Source organism: Garra rufa, chromosome 14 (genome assembly GCF_049309525.1).
Source record: "Garra rufa chromosome 14, GarRuf1.0, whole genome shotgun sequence".
NCBI classification, from domain to species: domain Eukaryota; kingdom Metazoa; phylum Chordata; class Actinopteri; order Cypriniformes; family Cyprinidae; genus Garra; species Garra rufa.
In genome coordinates, this window is record NC_133374.1 from 3,680,903 (window position 1) to 3,703,803 (window position 22,901).

At 32.2% G+C, this 22,901-nt stretch overlaps 1 protein-coding gene across 1 annotated transcript in view; it reads right to left on the reverse strand.

Moving 5' to 3' along the window:
• Positions 1-2,228: 2,228 nt before the first annotated feature.
• fam131ab (family with sequence similarity 131 member Ab) overlaps positions 2,229-22,901 on the reverse strand; it is a 32,373-nt gene continuing 11,700 nt past the window's right edge. Inside the window, exons 2-5 of the mRNA XM_073817575.1 lie at positions 19,554-19,647; positions 18,205-18,387; positions 10,736-10,867; positions 2,229-3,556 (exon numbers count right to left, since the gene is read on the reverse strand). Coding sequence (XP_073673676.1) covers positions 3,033-3,556; positions 10,736-10,867; positions 18,205-18,387; positions 19,554-19,623 — 909 coding nt within the window. The 5' untranslated portion in view covers positions 19,624-19,647 and the 3' untranslated portion in view covers positions 2,229-3,032. The remainder of the gene's footprint in view (positions 3,557-10,735; positions 10,868-18,204; positions 18,388-19,553; positions 19,648-22,901) is intronic.

The following is a 22,901-nucleotide window of genomic DNA, read 5'->3' on the forward strand; positions in this document are numbered from 1 at the left end:
AAAAATATTTTAAAATATATTTTTGTGAATTGATGTTTTTAATTTACAGTGAACAACATTTTTTCTTCTTATGTTCATCTGTGTTTTGCATTTGTGTTTAATAATTCAGTTCATCAAAAAAGCTGTGAAATCAAGACTAATTCGTAAGACAAATGTATGACATCTTTAGCTGGTAATAATCTCATCTGCAAACAAGCAGCTGTGTCTCTGTAGGACTGCTGTTGCTATGGAAACACTGGATGAGACAGGAAGTGGCTGGCTGAAGGGGGGAAGTGATGTAATGAGGTTTAGAGTGCAATCTGGCATTTGGACATTATTCACAGCAACCAAAACAGATCTGAGTGACCACAGATAAAAATTAAAAATCTGTTGTTGTTGCTTCAAACCTGTATACATTTCTTCAGCAGAAAAAAAAGAAGAAACACTGCAGAGTATTTTACAGTTTTTAATTTAAATAGCTTTATTTTAATAATTTCAGTTTGCTTTGGTCATTTCATTGTGCTTTGGAATTTTTTTATATTTCTCTTTGGCTGTAATTCATAACTTATTTAGCTATAATTTATTTTGTGATTATTATTATTATTATTATTATTTAGTTCAGTTTGAGTTTTAGTAATTTCAGTACTTCAACTTAATTGGAAAAACAGAAATAATTTCTTAAAAACTTTTAAGTTCTTTACATAAAATTGTAAAATGTATTTTTTTAATTTTAGCTTTATTCCAATTAAAAATAATATATATATATATATATATATATATATATATATATATATATATATATATATATATTGGATTTAAACACAAAGGGTAAAATATAAAATTTTGAAAGTGTTTTGAAAATTATATTTTTATTTGTTAAATATTTTTTTTTTAAATGCAAAAATATATTGGCAGAAAATAAATGTTAGCAAATAAATTTCTTGTCCATATTTTAAAATAGTTTAAAAAAATAGAACGCTTTTTGCTGTAATGCAATGAAGAATAAAATGGAAAATTGTTGTGCTTTTGGCATTTCATTTTTTAAATATTTTTATTTAGCTGTAGTAATGTATTTAGCTATAGTTAGCTGTATTTTTTTTTACTTTAGTGTATGTGTGAAGTTTTAGTAATTTCAATACTTAAATGAAAAACAGAAATAAATTATTTTAGCTTTATTCCATGCAATAATTGTGTGTGTGTGTGTGTGTGTGTATTATGATTTTTTTAAAAGTTCTATACATAACATTAATTTTTTTGGTAACACTTTACAATAAGGTTCATTAGTTAAACATTAGTTAATGTATTAACTAACATGAACTAACCATGACCAATACATTTGTTACTGTATTTACTAATCTTCATTAATGTTAGTTAACGGAAATACAGTTGTTCATTGTTTGTTCATGTTAGTTCACACTGCATTAACTAATGTTAACAAGATTTTAATAACGTATTAGTAAATGTTGAAATTAACATTAACAAAGATTAATAAATGCTGTATAAGTGCAGTTCATTATTAGTTCATGTTAACTAATGTGGTTAACTAATGTTAACTAATGAACCTTATTGTAAAGTGTTACCATTTTTTTTTTATTTCAGCTATATTTCAGTTAACAAGAATTATTTTTTTAGTTTTAGTGTTAACAATAACAGAGAAAGAAAGAAAGAATATATGTATATAAAAGCCTAATTTAAACTCTTAATGACTACAATAGTGTATAAATGATCCTAAAACAACACTGGTTGGTGTTTCAGTTAATAACTTAGATTCGTTTAATATATTATGAATTATCTTCATGTTTTTTTTTTTTTGGAGTTTGCCACTCATAATGAAAAAAAGCAGCATGAACATTCAGCTAAACATCTCCTTTTGTGTTCCACATAAGAAAAGTCAGGTTTTTAATTGTATAAAAGAGAGAAAATTGAGTAAAGGGAACATAATTTCCATTTTTGGTTGAAATATCCTTTATATCACTCATTTAAGTGTGTGTGTGTGTGTGTGTGTGTGTGTGTGTGTGTGTGTGTGTGTGTGTGTGCACTAATTAGATTGTCAAAACTGTCTGATTGACTACAACCCATAATTTGCCGGCGAATCACCGATCTCCATGGTAACACTGGAACATCGGAGAACAAAAGTGGCCCTTATAGCAAAACAGAAAGTGCTTGACATTTACCGAACGCGAGAACAAAAGCCGGACGAGCAACAGGAACACAATCACACCGAGACAAAGAACGAAAAAGGGCCATCGTTTGGTTTTCACATTAGTCTTATTTTTTCCTGATGTAGACAATATCACACAGTGATAATTCAGAGACAGAAAGAGAGAGAGAGAAAGCAATAAACAAGCATCTTGTGAACAAACCACAGCGTTACTTAGTCCAAATGCACCGCAAAAACCACACAGTACAAAAATAGAGCAACTCTCCCAAAGTCCTTCAGACTGACCCACATTTACGGTTCACGACTCCTAAACATTCATCGCGTTCGTCAGATGACGATAATGCTTTAACGGCTGAAAAGCAAACATTCCATTCAATTAATAATCAGAACAATAATAGAAAAACAGCATAACTTGATTGATCGTCGGTATTCTTACGCATTCTATGTTTTGAAACGTCAGTTTTCGCCGTAATCAGCAAGCCATGCCAACCGGGGACCAGGGAACAGGCGTCATGTGATCAAGACCCAGAATGCAATGGGGCCAGACGTCACATGAGGAGCGGGATTACACAACAGCCAAATCCACAAACCGTGCTAAACAACATCCGGACCCGAACACTTAAGGACTTCACGTTCAGTTCGGCACTTGCGACACATGCATGATAATGAGGTCGACGTCAGTCTTGCGTTCCTCCGTTAAGTTCGTCAAGATGCATTTTTTTTTATTCGTGAGCCTGAGAACCAGTTAGTGTTTTCGAAAAAAATACAGAATTAGGACGCAACTGGCGCCCAAAATGCAAACGAGTGGGCGGAGTCCAAAATGCAAACGAGTGGGCGGAGCCCAAATGCAAAGTAGTGGGCGGAGTCCGAAAGAAAACATGCACTGTTCCGTTCACTGTTCCTCTCGCTCGTCTTCCTCTACGTCTACGTCTTCCTCGTCGAGCGAGACGACGCCGGAGGAAGCCACGTCTGACACCTTCCTGCGCGTCGAATATTCTGGCGGGAGACAGACTCCGCCTCCACCTCCGCAGTCCTTACAAGGCATGTCGTCATCTTCGAAAGTCTCGGAAAACGTTTCCAAGCTGCAAGGGGAGTGGCCTCGTCTATGGCCCGCCCGGTGTAGGCGGGCTAACAGTAGCTCCTCCCCTCCCTGAAGGGCGCCGAGGATCTTGGCGGTGAGGTCGGCGGTGGGCGTGTCCCCGTGGCGCCCGAGGTCCCGCAGCAAGGGGTGTCTCTCGTCCAAACTGCACATGCTGGAGCAGAGCGTGTCTGACGGTGACCCCGGCGAGCCCACAGGAGGAGAGAGATCAGCACCCACGCCGCTCTCGGCCTCGCACAGGCCACGCCCCCGCAGGTGAGCCTGACACACCTGGGTGTGCAAGAGATCCCGCAGGTAGTGAGGGTAGGAGGACAGATCTGAGAGGAAAGCATAGGTGGGTTAGAATCACAGTATATATATTTATAACATTTCCACTAGTGCTGAGAAATATAACAAGGCTGGTAATCTATTTTAAGGGTATTTTTTCTGACTTAGCTGGGAAATTGCTTTTTTCTTGTTTTAACGTCTTTGGAAAATGTTTAGTTAGGCTCAAAATTTAATAAGTGCAATCTGTGAATATATAAATGCAGCAAGAAATAAATAAAATGTATATAAATAAAGTATATGTGAATATAGTAGGAAAGAAATATCTGCAAAACATGCTTTAAAATATATATGTAAAAAAACAATATATTTATTTATGTATTAATTTATGTATTTATAATATATTTATTTATGTATTAATAACACATTTATGCAATATTTTCTTGGTTTTATATTCTTATTTGTTCATTAAGTCACTTATTCATTCATTTATTATTATGATATAAAAAAATATATAATTTAGGTGTGTGTGTATATATATATATATATATAAATTAATAATTATACAGTAACCATAATTAATACGCATATGCATATATATATATGCATATATATATATATATGCATATATATATATATATATGCAATTTTTCAAATATATTTCCTCTTAAAATATATTAATTAAATTTTATTAATAATAATAATAATAATAATAATATGTATACAAATTAATAACACAAATATGTGTTTTTAAAATAGTATTTTCTTAGTTTTTACTCTTATTTGTTCATTCATTCACTCATTTATTCATATAATTATACATATATAAATTAACAATATGTGTATGTGTAATAGTTATATAATATTATAATTAATAATTATATAATTAATCATATGCAATCATATTAATTATGAATGCACATATGTATTTACATATATACACATAAACGTAAATTAATAATTACAATTAATATATTATAATTAATATATTAAATTATATAACATAATTTGCAAATTATTATTATAACATAATTAATCATATGCAAATTAATTATATATGCACATTTTATGCATTTACATACATGTAAAGTAATTATTATATAATTATAATTAATAAATTATTGTAATAATTTATATATTATATTATAATTAACATATATAATGTATCATATGTAGGGATGTAACGGTATCAAAATTTCACGGTACGGTAATACCTCGATATGAATGGCACGGTACGGTATTTATTGAATCATTTACAGGAAAAACAAAACTAATGAAGAGACTCGAAAAAAAGTGCCAGAAGTGTTTATTAAACAGTTTACATGAACACTGAACATATCAATGGCATAAAAATTAGCCATCTATCTGTAAACTTTGAAACAGGAACTTCAATTTTTCAATTTTAATAACAAAAAAATATTAAACCATGTAACCACGTTACTTTTTTTCGCAGTACTTTAGCCTACTTTGTGTAATAACGAAAACATTCATTTCAGTGGAAAAATAAGTCCAAAACTGTCTATTTTAACATTTTGAACAATAGGGCTCTACTATCTTTTTTTTTTTTAATTCTTATGTGTTTTAATTTTTCTGATAATCAAATGAAAGCATAAACATTTATTTATTTTTAATCAAATGAAAAGTAAACCCTTTTAATTTTTGGCAAACAAACAGGTTTACTGTTAAAATCCATCCATGAAAGAAAAATTATATTCAGTTTAAAACGTTTAAATAATAATTGTAGTATTTTTCTACAATTAAGTGGTTAATCTTCTTGTAATATTTATTTTTTATTATATATATTGTTTTATGTAAATTATTTAAATAGGAATATATAAACACCTGCATTATACTGTACAAAAGTAATACAAGACTAATATTCTTCTGTTTCATGTTAAACCGTACTTTTATTTTGACAGGTTGCCGTGAAGTTTCTGTGTGTCCATGATATGCGGATAGTTTTCTTAGATGAAACGGTAAAAGTGACACTAGCAGCAGCTTTGGCGATTGAGTTTATCTGTTCATGTGAGATGCAAATGCCAAAAATTAGCGGGAGCATCACGCGTGCTTCAGTATGAGTGTAGTAAAGAGAAAAAAACGCGTCTCCACCATTCATACAGACAGAGGCAAACGGAACATGCAGGATTCATATTAAAGCAGTCTTTTTGCATTTCAGTTTTCACAGACACTAGTCCATATCGCGATTTGAATGAAGAAAAATCAACAAATTCCGTGGCATTCCGCGTTATAGTAAATTCCGTTTTTATGAATGGAGTCCTGCGTGTTTTCGCGGAAGAGACATTGTAAACGCGCCATCATGTAGAGACAGAAATGACATGCCTTCGTGTAAATAAGATAAATAACATAAGGCAATTTAGTTTGTTTAATAAAAGAACAATGTATAGACCTGTTCTATAGGAAAGATAACCTGAAATGACTTCTATTGTGATCTGGCGCTATATCGAAAATAAAATGAACTTGACGTTCAAGGGGGGCGGGGAACAGACCGCAAAGGATTATGGCCACGCCTGGGCTAATGGGAATTGTAGTTCCCGCTACCTCCCGCTCGCTCCATTCGCCTGAGCAAACTTTTCTCAGAAGACCTTTCGTTTTATCGAGTCATACGACCACGGTAGTATCGAAAAAATGTGCTACTGCGGTACGACGGTATTTACAATACCGTTACATCCCTAATCATATGCAAATTTATATATTTCACATATACATACACACAAATATATTTATGCAATTTTTAATCTATCTATCTATCTATCTATCTATCTATCTATCTATCTATCTATCTATCATAAATAGTAATAATACAACTAAGACATGAATAAATGATCCAAAAATTTAATAAATATATAAAAAGTAAAATAAACACCAAGAAAACACATTAAAAAGTATCTAAAATTATTATATATTTATATTTTTATGTATATAGTGTACATAAATATAACTGGCATAAACTATTTACATTGCATTACGCTATTTTAATGGAAAGTGACATATCAGTCACTTCAGTGTTTTCCCCATTCACCATCATTTGGCTGAGAGTTTCCTTTTTCCATAATGGTGGTTATATATTAAAGATCAAATATGTCCTGATTGTCTGAGATTGTCGCGCCGCAGCAACGTTTGGCCTTCAACAGCTAATTGCCGCTGGAAGCGTGTCGTAATGCGTCTAGTTAGAACACGCTGTAAACCTGCAAACTGTATCTGTACAAAGAGACGAGCTGGATGAGGTTCAGCTTCACTCTCTGTCTCTACGGTCTGCCGCAGCAGAACACATTAAACTTGCAAGAGAAATGAATGCTAGGATATCAAATAGCGCCGGAGAGCAAAACGAGAGAGAGATGTTTTCTGAATGAAAGTAGGGCACTAGGACAATAATGTCTGTGCTGCGTTTCTGCGTTTAGTTTGATGGGGAGAAAAAAAAGAATAAAAAAAGAAAATAGATAAAAGGATGGATAAAAGAAACATACTGATATGCTGCAATTACATCTGTGTGTAGACAATAATGCTTTGAGAAGAGTGACGTGTAAGGTCTTGTTTTCACATAAAAATATTAGGGCTGTCAATCGATTAATTTTTTTTTAATCGCGATTAATCGCATGGTTGTCTTGAGTTAACTCGCGATTAATCGCACATTTTTATCTGTTCTAAATGTACCTTAAATTAATACTTTTCAAAGTTTTTAACACTCTAATCAACATTGGCTTGGACAAATATGGATGCTTTAAGCAAATATGTGTTAATTATTAGTGAAACCATACTCGACATAGAAGATGAAGACTAACATGTTTCAAATGTCATAGATGTTTTTCAAATAACTTGTTCATGTCTATTCGACACATGGAGAAAAAAGAACATAGAAACACCAGGTTCCCATTACTGCTCTTTCTTTGCACTGAGCAATTTACTTCCACAAGCCTGTTTACATTATTTGCAGGACAGGGCAGCTCACTTCTTCTGAACATGCAATATGTGCATTTATTATTACATTTGTTTGCCTCTAGGTGCGCACATACTGTCATTTGATGCAGCCAAGTTCTCAACAAAACTGTTTCCATTGTTATAATTTAGTATTTCTGTTATCAGACAACCAAAGTGATATGAAATAATAACTGAATTATGATCATGATTCAATCACTGAAAACTGAAAAGAATCATTTATCAGCATCTGGACATAAGCCACTATTCCCTGCATTATTATCGTTGTTTTTAACTTCCTGTTTGAATGCCTTCACGATCCTTTGACTTTTTAGGAGTTCACCCGTTTAAAGTTATGTGATCGAAAAACCTGCTTTTATTTTTTTAAGGTGTTGTTTTCATTATAATGTACTGATTCGAGAGCCTGGTCTCATGAAAATGCGCACTAGCACGATTTTCTGTTTCTATTTGGCGTGCTATTAATAAGCTGAAATTAACTTTGGCGTGCATATGATATGCAATTAAGCATGTGTTTGACGTGCATTTAATACGCCGTTTTCGCTTGCATACTCGTATGTGGCTTTATGCATCAACCCCACAGCAACAATCCTAAAGTAGACCGACTCCGCTTGCATTCATTAAATATGCCAGAAGTGCCATATTCAAGCACTGGAAGCAACATAATATCTGGTTTAACTGAAAGCGCTGCTCCACTGCCGCTCGCTGAACAGAGCAGACGCAGATATAAAGAGAGGGAGGTGCGCGCACATTGGGAGACCTCACACTCATTTGGCAAATCCGAAGAGCCTCAGAAACTATATTAGGTTTGTCCAATTATGTGTTTATGTATTGTTGCTAGACACGTTTCGCTAGGTTGGCAGCATTGTGCATCCATTTCTTTAACTGCTAGGTAGTGGGTCAAACAGAAAATGCGCGCTGCGTTAATCGCGCATTAATAAAATTAGTGCCGTTAAAATTAATTTGCGTTAACGCGCTATTAACGTTTTAATTTTGACAGCCCTAAAAAATACTAATAATAAATTACTTGTATTCAAAATTCATAATTATTTTTTCCCTGATATATTGATGCTGTATTTATATTTTTACAAATTACACAAAATTGCATTTAAAGCCCAACTAATATAAACAAGCAAATGAATGAAAAATAAGACCAATAATAGTAAACAAATCTTTTACATATAATATATAATTATTATACTATTACAAGTAATTTATATTATAGTTTCTAGTATTACAATTATAACTAGATAAAGTTCGTCAGGACAAAGCAGCTGTAAAACCTTAAAGTTTTGGACTTTATATAGATAGATGTTATATAGATGTTGCTAGCATGATGTAGATAGCATGTCATTAACAAGTTTCTAGCATGATTAGCAAGTTGCTAGCATGTTTCTTACGTAATTAACATGTTACTTGCATTAATATTGTCATTAGCAAGTTGCTAACGTGTTTCTAGCATGATTAGCACGCTATTTACCTGTCATTAGCATGACTGACAAGTTACTAACGTGATTAGCAAGTTGCTAGCATGTTTTTAACATTAACAAGTTGCTAACGTGTTTCTAGCATGTTTCTTACGTAATTAACATGTTACTTGCATTAATAATGTCATTAGCAAGTTGCTAACGTGTTTCTAGCATGATTAGCAATTATTAGCATGTTTTAACATATTAGCAAGTTACTAGCATGTTATTAGCATGTTTCTAATATGATTAGCAAGTTGCAAGCATGTGTCTAGCATGATTAACAAATTGCTAACATGTTTCTAGCATGTTTCTTACGTAATTAACATGTTACTTGCATTAATAATGTCATTAGCAAGTTGCTAACGTGTTTCTAGCATGATTAGCAATTTTTTAGCATGTTTTTAACATATTAGCAAGTTACTAGCATGTTATTAGCATGTTTCTAATATGACTAGCAAGTTGCAAGCATATTTCTAGCATGATTAACAAGTTGCTAACATGTTTCTAGCATGTTTCTTACGTAATTAACATGTTACTTGCATTAATAATGTCATTAGCAAGTTGCTAACGTGTTTCTAGCATGATTAGCAATTTTTAGCATGTTTTAACATATTAGCAAGTTACTAGCATGTTATTAGCATGTTTCTAATATGATTAGCAAGTTGCAAGCATGTGTCTAGCATGATTAACAAATTGCTAACATGTTTCTAGCATGTTTCTTACGTAATTAACATGTTACTTGCATTAATAATGTCATTAGCAAGTTGCTAACGTGTTTCTAGCATGATTAGCAATTTTTTAGCATGTTTTTAACATATTAGCAAGTTACTAGCATGTTATTAGCATGTTTCTAATATGACTAGCAAGTTGCAAGCATATTTCTAGCATGATTAACAAGTTGCTAACATGTTTCTAGCATGTTTCTTACGTAATTAACATGTTACTTGCATTAATAATGTCATTAGCAAGCTGCTAACGTTTTTCTAGCATGATTAGCACTTTATTTACCTGTCATTAGCATGACTGACAAGTTACTACCATGTTTCTAACTTTAACAAGTTGCTAACGTGTTTCTTTCATAATTAGTAAGTTGATAGCATGTTTCTAGCATGATTAGCAAGTTATTAGCATGTTTTTAAGATATTAACAAGTTACTAGCATGTTATTAGCATGTTTCTAATATGATTAACGAGTTACAAGCATGTTTCTAGCATGATTAACAAGTTGCTAACATGTTTCTAACCTGATTAGCACGCCATTTACCTGTCATTAGCATGACTGACAAGTTACTAACATGATTAGCAAGTTGCTAGCATGTTTTTAACATTATTAACAAGTTGCTAATGTGTTTCTAGCATGATTAGCAAGTTGCTAATGTGTTTCTAGCATGTTTCTAGCCTGACTGGCAAGTTGCTAGCATTGTTTCTAGCATGGTTAACAAGGTGCTAGTATTATAAACAAATCACTAAGATGTTTCCAGCATGAATACCAAGTTGCTAACTTGTGTCTAACATGATTAGCACGTTATTTACATGTTATTAGCATGACTGACAAGTTACTAGCATGTTTTTAACATGATTAACAAGCTACTAGCATGTTGCTAGCATGATTAGCAAGTTACTAGCATGATTGTAGTTGCTAGACTAGGCTAGATAGTTAAATAGATTAGAAATATTAGATAGAATGGAAGTTTGAATGGATTAGAAATAGTTCATAGAAGGGAAGCTTGATTTAGATTCTGGGAGTTTAAATTTGAATTTTGACAGTTGGAGTTTGAATAGTTAAGTATATCAAGTGTTTGTGTGTGTGTACCTGTGCTCTGTGTAACCGGCTCATTTGCAGGTAGAAAATCTTCATCATAAGAATCATCATTAGACTCGTCACCATCCACTGAAGACCAGGCGCGAAGCTTTGCCTCTGCGATGGCAAACTGCTCTGCCACTCCTAATAAAAACACACACAATTAATAACGTTACACACATTAATTTAAATCAGATTTGACAGGACACAAATGATTTTTTTTTTATTTACCACAGATGCACTTGCAGCATATCTGCGTACAGTGAGAAATTGCAAAATATGTACAATAAAATTAAAGTTCACGCTGAGATATAAAGAACAAAAATAGGTGCAAAATAATAATAATAATAATAATAATAATAATAATAATAATCAAGTGCAAAATAAAATAAGTGCAAAATAAATGAAAATTAAAAAAAAATACAAAAAAGCAGAAAACAAAAAAATTGTTAGGTGCTAAATTAAATAGACAATAAAACTAAACAAAATAATTAAATACTCAGTAAGTGCAAAAAAAAAAGAAACAATACTTAAATTACGATTAAATAAAGCAAAATCTCAATTACAAAAAACTAAAATAATTACTGTTAAACCGTAATGTGTGCAAAACAAAATAGAATAATAAAATAAAAAAATTAAAAAATAATATCATTAGGTGTGAAATAAAAAGTAATAAAATATAATAAAATAAAACCAAATAATTAATCTCAATATGTGCAAAACTAAATAAAATGATAATAAAATTCAATGTAATAAATAAATTAAAATTATTAACGTGTGAAATAAAAAAAAATAAATAAACCAATAAAATATAATAAAACAAAACCAAATAATTAATCTCAATTGGTGCAAAACAAAATAAAATTATATGATAATAAAAAAAAACAAAATAAATAAATCAAAAATAATTGTTACCCTGGAGAACAAAACGAGTCATAAGGGTAATTTTTTTTGCACTTTATCTACTTGCGCCTGTATATTTCAATTAAAATCCTTATATTTAAAGGTTTTTTCTTTACTTTTACAGAAGGGTTTGTTCATAAATCATTCGCATGGTATTATTTTTGCACTTTATCGGTTTGCGCCTGTACATTTTGAACGCAATCCATATCTTTAAAAGTTTTTTTCTCCACTTCAGCAGAACATACATAAACCAAAACTTAGAATTTTATTCCTTTCTATATTCTGAACGTTTTTACAGAAGGGTTTGTTCATAAATCATTCGCATGGCATTATTTTTGCACTTTATCGGTTTGCGTCTGTACATTTTGAACACAATCCATATCTTTAAAAGTTTTTTTCTCCACTTCAGCAGAACATACATAAACCAAAACTTAGAATTTTATTCCTTTCTATATTCTGAACGTTTTTACAGAAGGGTTTGTTCATAAATCATTCGCATGGTATTATTTTTGCACTTTATCGGTTTGCGCCTGTACATTTTGAACACAATCCATATCTTTAAAAGTTTTTTTCTCCACTTCAGCAGAACATACATAAACCAAAACTTAGAATTTTATTCCTTTCTATATTCTGAACGTTTTTACAGAAGGGTTTGTTCATAAATCATTCGCATGGCATTATTTTTGCACTTTATCGGTTTGCGTCTGTACATTTTGAACACAATCCATATCTTTAAAAGTTTTTTTCTCCACTTCAGCAGAACATACATAAACCAAAACTTAGAATTTTATTCCTTTCTATATTCTGAACATTTTTACAGAAGGGTTTGTTCATAAATCATTCACATGGTATTATTTTTGCACTTTATCGGTTTGCGTCTGTACATTTTGAACACAATCCTTATCTTTAAAAAGTTTTTTCTCTACTTCAGCAGAACATACATAAACCAAAACTTAGAATTTTATTCCTTTCTATATTCTGAAAGTTTTTACTGAAGGGTTTGTTCATAAATCACTTGCATTGTTTTATTTTTGCACTTTATTTAATCTTTTTAAATTGAGATTTTTTTTACCCTTTACTGAGAAAATTGCCTTTATAGTTGTCCAAATTAAGGTCTTAACCATGCATATTACTAATCAAAAATTAAGTTTTGATATTTATGGTAGATATATTTCACAATACAAAGTATCTTCATGGAACATTATCTTTACATAATATCCTAATGATTTTTGGCATAAAAGAAAAATCGATCATTTTGACCCATATAATGTATTTTTGACTATTGCTACAAATATACCCATGCTACTTAAGACTGGTTTTGTGATCCAGTGTCACAATTAATCTCAATAGTTGCCAAATAAAATTTAGATAAAATAAAAATAGAGTAATAAAAATCCAGCTCAACCATCTGCAACCAAAAAGACCTAATTGACCAGCATTAAACCGGCATGTAAAGGAGCGATTAATAAATAAGGAATAAACTATTTTTGTTGCAAAATGCAAAATACTCAAACAGATCAAAATGTTCTGAATATAGTTTGAGTCTTTCCTTCTCTCTTGTGCTCTCAGCATCTTTGCTTGCATTAATTCATGGATTCATCCTTCCATTCATCCTTTACCCTTCGCTGAAGGCTTGGTCAGCAAACTCACACACAAAGAGTTTTGGCAAATTTCCTAGAGTTCGATTTTATCCACAGAGTCACCGAGTGTGTTTCTGCAGGACGAACAGTAAATAGACACACACATACAATAGTACACTCACAAGGACATTCACAAACCTCAGCTGTAAGTGAACAATCCTCTCACACAAACAAAATAGCATTAATTCTTAGTCACAGGTATGAAAAGGACAATCCTGTGACATTGACAGAGAGAAAGAGAGAGAGAGATTGAGAGAGCTGTGAATGAATTCCTCTCGGGTTCAGCCCATAAATTGTCATGTCGTTCCTGGAAAAACGCTTCGTCACACTAAGGGCAACAGAAAGTAACCTTCAGAGGACAGACAGGCTCCTGTCTCACCTTGTACTCACCTTAAGAAAAGGTCAGAGGTATGGATGGGAGTCGTTTAAAGAATTGTTAAGGAAGTGGAATCATTAAGCAAACATAAACCGATAACTCTTGAGCTTGATCATAAGTCTGAATGCTTTATTAAAGGAGCTAGCTCTCAAGAGTTATTTTTCCGGCAGTCAAACTGGGGTGTGTGGTTTGTTGGTGAGGTCAGTGAAACAATATTATTTATCATCTTAGATATCTGAAAATTCTCTTATTCTTTATTATCGTCTATAGTTGTGTTTTTGCAGTTTAAGATGTTTAAAACATGTTTATTTTGAACATTTTTAAAGCAAGACACTATGGTTCAAACTCATGCTGTGGTCAATTTTTAGATTTTGGGCTGCTTGGCTTTTTATAACATGGTTTTTATGAAAGAAAACAAACACACATTTAAGTGTTTTTAATTTGCAGTTTATCTATTTGCGCCTGTATATTTCAATTACAATCCTTAGCTTTAAAAGTTTTTTCTATACTTCAGCAGCACTTATATACACCAAAACTTAGAATTTTATTCCTTTCTATATTCAGAAAGTTTTTACTGAAGGGTTTGTTCATATATCATTTGCATGGTTTTATTTTTACACTTTATCCATTTGCGCCTGTACATTTTAAACACAATCCATATCTTTAAAAGTTTTTTCTCCACTTCAGCAGCACTTATATACAACTAAACTTAGAATTTTATTCCTCTCTATATTCTGAAAGTTTTTACTGAAGGGTTTGTTCATAAATCATTTGCATGGTTTTATTTTTGCACTTTATCCATTTGCGTTTGTAGATTTCAATTACAATACATAACTTCAAATGCAGTTTTCTCAAAACAAGTTTGTTTCTCCACTTCAGCAGCACTTATATACACCAAAACTTACAGTTTTGTTCCTCTCTAAATTCTGAAAGTCTTTACTGAATGGTTTGTTCATATATCATTCACATGGTTTTATTTTTGCACTTTATCTATATTTGTGCCTGTATTGTACATTTTGAACACAATTTATCCATTTGCGCCTGTACATTTTAAACACAATCCATATCTTTAAAAGTTTTTTCTCCACTTCAGCAGCACTTACATACAACTAAACTTAGAATTTTATTCCTCTCTATATTCTGAAAGTTTTTACTGAAGGGTTTGTTCATAAATCATTTGCATGGTTTTATTTTTGCACTTTATCCATTTGCGTTTGTAGATTTCAATTACAATACATAACTTCAAATGCAGTTTTCTCAAAACAAGTTTTTTTCTCCACTTCTCCAGAACGTACATAAACCAAAGCTTAGAATTTTATTCCTCTCTATATGCTGAACATTTTTACGGAAGGGTTTGTTCATAAATCATTTGCATGGTTTTATTTTTGCATCTGTTTCTATTTGTGGATTTCCATTACAATATATAACTTTAAAGGTCATTTTCTCAAAATGAATTGGTTTCTCCACTTCAGCAGCACTTACATACACCAAACTTAGCAGCTTTATTCCTATTTATATTCTGAAGGTTTTTACTGAAGGGTTTGTTCATATCACTTGCATGTTTTTATTTTTTTCCCACTTTATTTAATTGCATTTGTAGATATTAATTACAATATATAACTTTAAGGCAGTTTTTTCTCTACTTCAGCAGAATGTACATAAACCAAAACTTAGAATATTATTTCTCTCTATATTCTAAAGGTTTTTACTGAAGGGTTTGTTCATATATCATTTGCATGGTTTTATTTTTGCACTTTATCCATTTGCGTTTGTAGATTTCAATTACAATACATAACTTCAAATGCAGTTTTCTCAAAACAAGTTTGTTTCTCCACTTCAGCAGCACTTATATACACCAAAACTTACAGTTTTGTTCCTCTCTAAATTCTGAAAGTCTTTACTGAATGGTTTGTTCATATATCATTCACATGGTTTTATTTTTGCACTTTATCCATTTGCGCCTGTACATTTTAAACACAATCCATATCTTTAAAAGTTTTTTCTCCACTTCAACAGCACTTATATACACCAAAACTTAGAATTTTATTCCCATTTATATTCTGAAGGTTTTTACTGAAGGGTTTGTTCATATCACTTGCATGGTTTTATTTTTTTCCCACTTTATTTAATTGCATTTGTCTATATTAATTACAATATATAACTTTAAAGGCAGTTTTTTCTCTACTTCAGCAGAATGTACATAAACCAAAACTTAGGATATTATTTCTCTCTATATTCTAAAGGTTTTTACTGAAGGGCTCATTCATATATCACTTGCATGATTTTATTTTGGCACTTTATCTATTCGCATTTGAAGATCTCATTTGCAGTATATAATTTTAAAGACTTTCATAAAATGAATTTGCTTCTCCACTTCAGCAGCAATTGCATACACCAAAACTTAGTTGTTTTTTTTCCGCTCTATATTCTAAAGGATTTTACTGAAGGGTTTGTTTACAGTATAAATATATCATTTGCATGTTTTATTTTTGCACTTTATCTCTTTGTACCTATAGATTTTAAACACAATTCATCTTTTTTTGATGGTTTTGTTTATATATTACTAGCATGTTTTTTTTTTTCACTTTATTTATTTGCGCTTCTTGATTTCAAATTACCATATACAGTAGTCAACATTTGAAGTGGATCAAAAAAGTGAATCATAGTTGTCCTAAGACAAGAACAGGTATTGTTTTGGTTTTAGGACAACTTTGATGAAAGGTTTTGATACACTTCAAATGTTGACTACTAGATAACGTTTTCTCAAAACGAGTTTCTCCTCTTACATTCCAGCAGCACTTACATGCACCAAATTCTAAACATGGCTTTATCCAATGTTCTGATTTATTATCTGTAAATGTATGCAAATTAGTGCGTATTTAAATTATATTTAAGATAATGCCTCATTTGTGTATTTAAATATAAAAAAAAACAAAGCTGGCTATTCTTAAAGTAATTAGTCAAATGGGAAACTATGGTGATATGGTATTATAGATAAAACAGATACTTTCCCATATTCACCTGTAGTGTCTTGCCTTAAAATTAGATACATTTTGTGTATTGTTTTATTGCAAGTTCTTTTTGTAATGAAAAAAATAACTTCTAATCTCAGTATTTTAATACTGTATACCATGCTTTGATATGGTAACGTGCCAACAATTTGGTAACACTTTATAATAACTATCCGTTATAACTAGTTAATAGACCATTAATAAACTGTTAGTTAATGAGTAATAAATGACTTGTTAAATAACAGTTAATAGTTTGTTAATTATTTATAACTGTGCCTTATAGATAGCCAATAGATAGCTTACAAGCTGTTAGTTAACAAGTTATAAATGACTTGTTAACTGTATTTTAATGATTTATAACTATACCTAATAAATTAGTAATAGATCATGAACAAGCTGTTAGTAAATTACTTACTAAAGACTTGTTAAGTATCATTTAATAGTTTATATATGTTATTGGGACGTTATTCTAAAGTTGCAACTATTCTTCATTTATTAACTGTTAGTAAATGAGGAATAGTTGCAACTTTAGAATAACGTCCCACTAACATACATAAGCTAATAACTAACACTTAACTAATACATTAACTCACACTTTACAGATCAGTTGTTCATAGTTAACCATCTACTAATACCAGTGACTTTGTACTTTGTAGAACAGCAAATGGATGGAACAAGTTCAAGCTACAGAAATTTGATGTGATATTTAAAATACACAATTTTTGTACCTCAACCTTGTTCCACCCATAGGCTTTTCTGAGGTTTGGGCACTTTTTGTGCTAAACATGAAAACAAAATAAATAAAAATCTAGCCATTGGCATTATTGATATGAAGACGTTTTATCACACCTTGGACCCTCTATACTGAGTGAACCAGCGGCGATCCATTTGCTGTTCTACCATGTTTCACTTTTATTAGTAGGTGGTTAAACTATGAACAACTGATCTATAAAGTGTGAGTTAATGTATTAGTTAAGTGTTCGTTATTAGCTTATGTATGTTAGTGGGACGTTATTCTAAAGTTGCAACTATTCCTCATTTACTAACAGTTAATAAATGAAGAATAGTTACAACTTTAGAATAACGTCCCAATAACATATATAAACTATTAACTGATACTTAACAAGTCTTTAGTAAGTAATTTACAAACAGCTTGTTCATGATCTATTACTAATTTATTAGGTATAGTTATAAATCATTAAAATACAGTTAACAAGTCATTTATAACTTGTTAACTAACAGCTTGTAAGTTATCTATTGGCTATCTATAAGGCACAGTTATAAATAATTAACAAACTATTAACTGTTATTTAACAAGTCATTTATTACTCATTAACGAACAGTTTATTAATGGTCTATTAACTAGTTATAATAGATAGTTATAAATAATTAACAAACTATTAACTGTTATTTAACAAGTCATTTATAACCCATTAACTAACAGTTTATTAATGATCTATTAACTAGTTATAACGGATAGTTATTATAAAGTGTTACCAACAATTTTTTGGAACTGATTAAATAAGGATCGGATCTCCAGCAGTCTCTGACCTGCAGCAAATCGCGCCTCCTGCTCGCCCTCGGACAGATGCGAGTATGACGTGAGGTGTGACTCAAGGGCGCTGGGCGTGTCGGTGGGTTTACACCAGCCCTTCCACTCGATCAGGTGAGCTACGCGACCCTGCGCCATCGCCGTGGGCTTCGTCACATGATCTTTGACCACCTGCGAGATACCTGAACACACACAGACAGATGCAAGGGTCAGTGACCCGAATGCTGCATAATACATGAGGAATAATCCAGGTCACTGTCATGCTGTCAATCAGTATGACACAAAGGACTCATCACATGCAATGAAAGCGTGTGTGTGTTTACCGTGAAGATTTAGTGAGCTGCGATCTCTTTTATTCAATGTGTGTGTGTGTGTGTGTGTGTGTCAGGTTTTGTGATCTTTGTGCAGACCAAATGACCTAAGAACAATACAGCATCTCAATGGAGACGCTTCATGTTCAAATCTATTGTTATTTGCCATTATTGTTGTAACTTTTATTACACTACCATTAATCAGTTTTAAATTACTGCGTTTACTATTGAGAAGGTTTTAAAGAAGGTGCATCACCTACAACAGGAACCTACATTAAACTTAACAGGTATTTAAATTTTGCTTAACATTAACATAAAATGAATGCATTTTAAGTACTGACAATGCTATAAAAACGAAAAATTAAGTTTTTGTAACTTAATTTAATATTATAGAAAATTATCTAAAAATGTGCACCACTTACAAAGGCAGGCTAAAATAACTAAATAGATATTTGTCTATTGATTAACATTAACGATCAGCATTGCATTACTGAATTTTAACTACTGATAGGTTTATAAATAGGTGCATTACCTACAACATCAGCTTAAAATAAACTAAATAGATATTTGACTACTGGTTAACATTAAATCAGCATTCAATGGCTGTCCTAAATATTGACAAGGTAATAAAAAAAAAAACAGCAGCCTAAAATAACCTAAACAATTATTGGAGTTTCGGTTAACATCAACATTAATCTGCATAAAATCAATGCATTGTAACTATTGACAAAGTTATAAAAAGGTGCATCACCTACAAGCAGCTTAAAATAAACTAAATAGATATCTGGCTATTCATTAACATGAATCAGTATCCCATGAGGTCTGCATCCAAATTTGATGTAGAAACAATTTATCAAAGAAACACACTGGATTAAATCGAATTTTGAAGTAGAAAGACTGAAATACACACCAATAATCTGTTAATTTAAATGTTGTGTTTCAAAGGCTGTGCTAATTAATTATATCTTGACAAACATTTTTAATTGCAAGTATTCTTGTAAATAATACATCAACATGCAAGCAGTAGGGTTTATTACCGTGAAGTGAAGATCTCGCCAGCGCTGCGATCTCTTGAATGGTGAGAGCTCGTCTGGATTTAGGTAACATGTCGCTGTTGTCCTCAACATTTACCTGAGAGAAGAAAACAAATCATTGAGTAAAAGCTTGAAAGAAGAGTCTTATTTCAAATGGTTCTCATCTGAACAACTCTTCACTAGTTTGCTCTCTAATGGACCTGGCATTGTATATTGTGAATATTCACTTGTGAAATCATAAAGCTGCACTTACACACTCAACTTCAAGACTTGGTGATGTGAAACCTCTAACGCTGAGCACTAGTAACAGGTTGTTGATATTTCAGCAAAATCTTGGCCTCAGAGTGAGAATCCCTCAAGAGCAAAGCTGCTTTTCAAGACCTTCACGTCTCAGACTGTACAGTAGGTTACAGTGCGTGTGAATGTAAGCCCACATGTGTTTCTCAGCAACATGGCGTGTTTGAACCCTCCTGAGTATGAACGAGGTTATTCACAAGGGTAAATGCATTAGCCGACACGTTATGGCACAGTTAGTGGAGCGGGAGGCAAATAACAACAGATACATATTGAAAAAAGCCGCATGCACGCTATTGCCTACTGCCCTACTGAACACTGAGCTGAGCTTCAGTTCCTGAAGAGCTCAAGCCCAAGAGAACGGCGCACATTCAATGAGCGTCATACAGCAGGAGTCTGTTAAAGGAGCTCTATGCCTAAAACTACAGCTGATGGCCTGTTGACAAATGACATCGACCACAGCCCAGACACTGACTAGAGAATAGAAAAGAAAGATCTTCAGAGCAGTACAAGTCTAGCCTATACCAGTCTAGCCTAGATAGAGAAAATATTAGTAAAAGGGAATAAAATAAAACAGAGCTCAATAGAATAGAGGGATTGCAGTGCAGTAAAAAATTACTGTCTGAAATATATTGTGAAAATAGAGGAGTACAGTGATAGAATAAAATAGAACAGAATAGAATAGGACCACGGTATAGTAGAAAATAACAGTCTTGAATTGATGGTGAGAATAGATGGGTACAGGGGAGCAGAAAATAACATTAAAAGAATAGAATAGAATAGAATGCAGATCACATCGCTCTCTAGACGAGAAGGAGAAAATAGTAGTAGAAGGGAATAAAATTAACCAGAGCTGAAAAGAACAGAACGGAAAGCAGAACTTTAAAGCAGTAGAATAGAAAATGCCAATCTAGACGAGAAGGAGAAAACAGTAGTAGAAGGGAATAAAAAAACAGAGCTGAATAGAATAGATTTAAATAGAATACAGAACTTTAAAACAGTAGAACAGAAAATGCCCATCTAGACGAGAAGGAGAAAATAGTAGTAGAATGGAATAAAATAAACCAGAGCTGAATAGAATAGAATAGAATAGAATACAGAACTTCAAACCAGTAGAATATAATACCAATCTAGACTAGATGGGGGTATTGGTAGTATAAGGGAATAAAATACACCATAAAAGAATAGAATAGAATAGAATAGAATAGAATAGAATAGAATAGAGAACATCAAAGCAGTAGAACATAAAATGCCAATCTAGACTAGGAGAAAATAGTAGTAGAAGGGAATAAAATGAACCAGAGCTGAAAACTGAAAATAATAGAATAGAATAGAATAGAATAGAATAGAATGCAGAACAAAGCAGTAGAACAGAAAATGCCAATCTAGACTAGAAGAAAATAGTAGTAGAAGGGATTAAAATAAACCAGAGCTGAATTGAGTAGAATAGAATAGAATAGAGAATGCAGAACATCAAAGCAGTAGAACATAAAATGCCAATCTAGACTAGGAGAAAATCGTAGTAGAAGGGAATAAAATAAACCAGAGCTGAAGAGAGTAGAATAGAATAGAATAGAATAGAATACAGAACTTCAAACCAGTAGAATATGATACCAATCTAGACTAGATGGGGATAATGGTAGTAGAAGGGAATAAAATGAACCAGAGCTGAAAACTGAAAATAATAGAATAGAATAGAATGCAGAACAAAGCAGTAGAACAGAAAATGCCAATCTAGACTAGAAGAAAATAGTAGTAGAAGGGATTAAAATAAACCGGAGCTGAATAGAATAGAATAGAATAGCAGTACAAAATAACAGTCTAGAATCGATGGTAAGAATAGATGAGTACAGTGGAGTTTAATAATACAATAGAATGCAGATCTTCAGAGCAGTACACCAGTCTATAGCCTAAATGGAGAAAATAGTAGTAGAAGTGAATAAAATAAACGAGAGCTGAACAGAACAGAACGGAATAGAATATAATAGAATGACTGCAGTACAGTAGAAAACAACAGTCTAGAATAGACAGTGAGAACAGATGAGTACAGTGAAGTTTAATCGAATATTAAAAGAATAGAATATAAGTCACACCAGTTTCTAGCCTAGATGGAGAAAATAGTAGAAGGGAATAAAATAAACCAGAGCTGAATAGAACAGAACGGAATGGAATAGAATGGAATGCAGAACAAAGCAGTAGAACAGAAAATGCCAATCTAGACTAGATGGAGAAAATAGAAGAAGGGAATAAAATAGAAAAGAATACAATAGAAGAACTGCAGTACAGTACAAAACTACAGTCTAGAATAGATGGTGAGAACAGATTGGTACAATGGACCACAATAGAACAATATGAAATAAGGGAAAGAAAATAAAATTAACAGTTTAGAAAACATTTCAGTGCAGCAAAACAGCAAAACAGAAAATAACAAGATGGATAGGATCAGAGTACAATAGAGTAGAACAGAATAGAAAATAAATATTTACTTTCTAATCTGTTCTATTCTATTCCATTCTATTCCAATGACTTAAATGCAGTAAAACTGCTGTAAAAACATAATGGAACAGACGGACATCTGTGGAAAATAAACAGGAGTACAGCAGAGTCGAACAGAATAGAAAATAATAAACTTGAGGGAAAAATGGAATAGAATAGAACAGATCAAAGTAGACCAGACTAGACCGCTTAAAGCAGACTACAGATCAAATCAGAACAGACTATTACACTAGTACAGTGTCAGACTGAATCTAGACTCCTCTATTTGCATGCAAACCAACCCGCTGAGCACAGACACACACACACACACACACACACACACACACAGATTTTATAACAGCAAACACAGTAATTAAACATGAGCACTTTGAACAGGAGCAGCTGACATCAGGAGCCTCATCTGTTAGTCTGTCTAACTAATAAACACAAACACACACAAATGTCTCATCAGAGCCACAGACAGTGATAGACGGCTTGACAGAGCCCACGGCTCCAGCACAGCAAACCAGCAAAGACGTGATCCTCTGCATTCCCAAACACAAACACACACACACAATGATG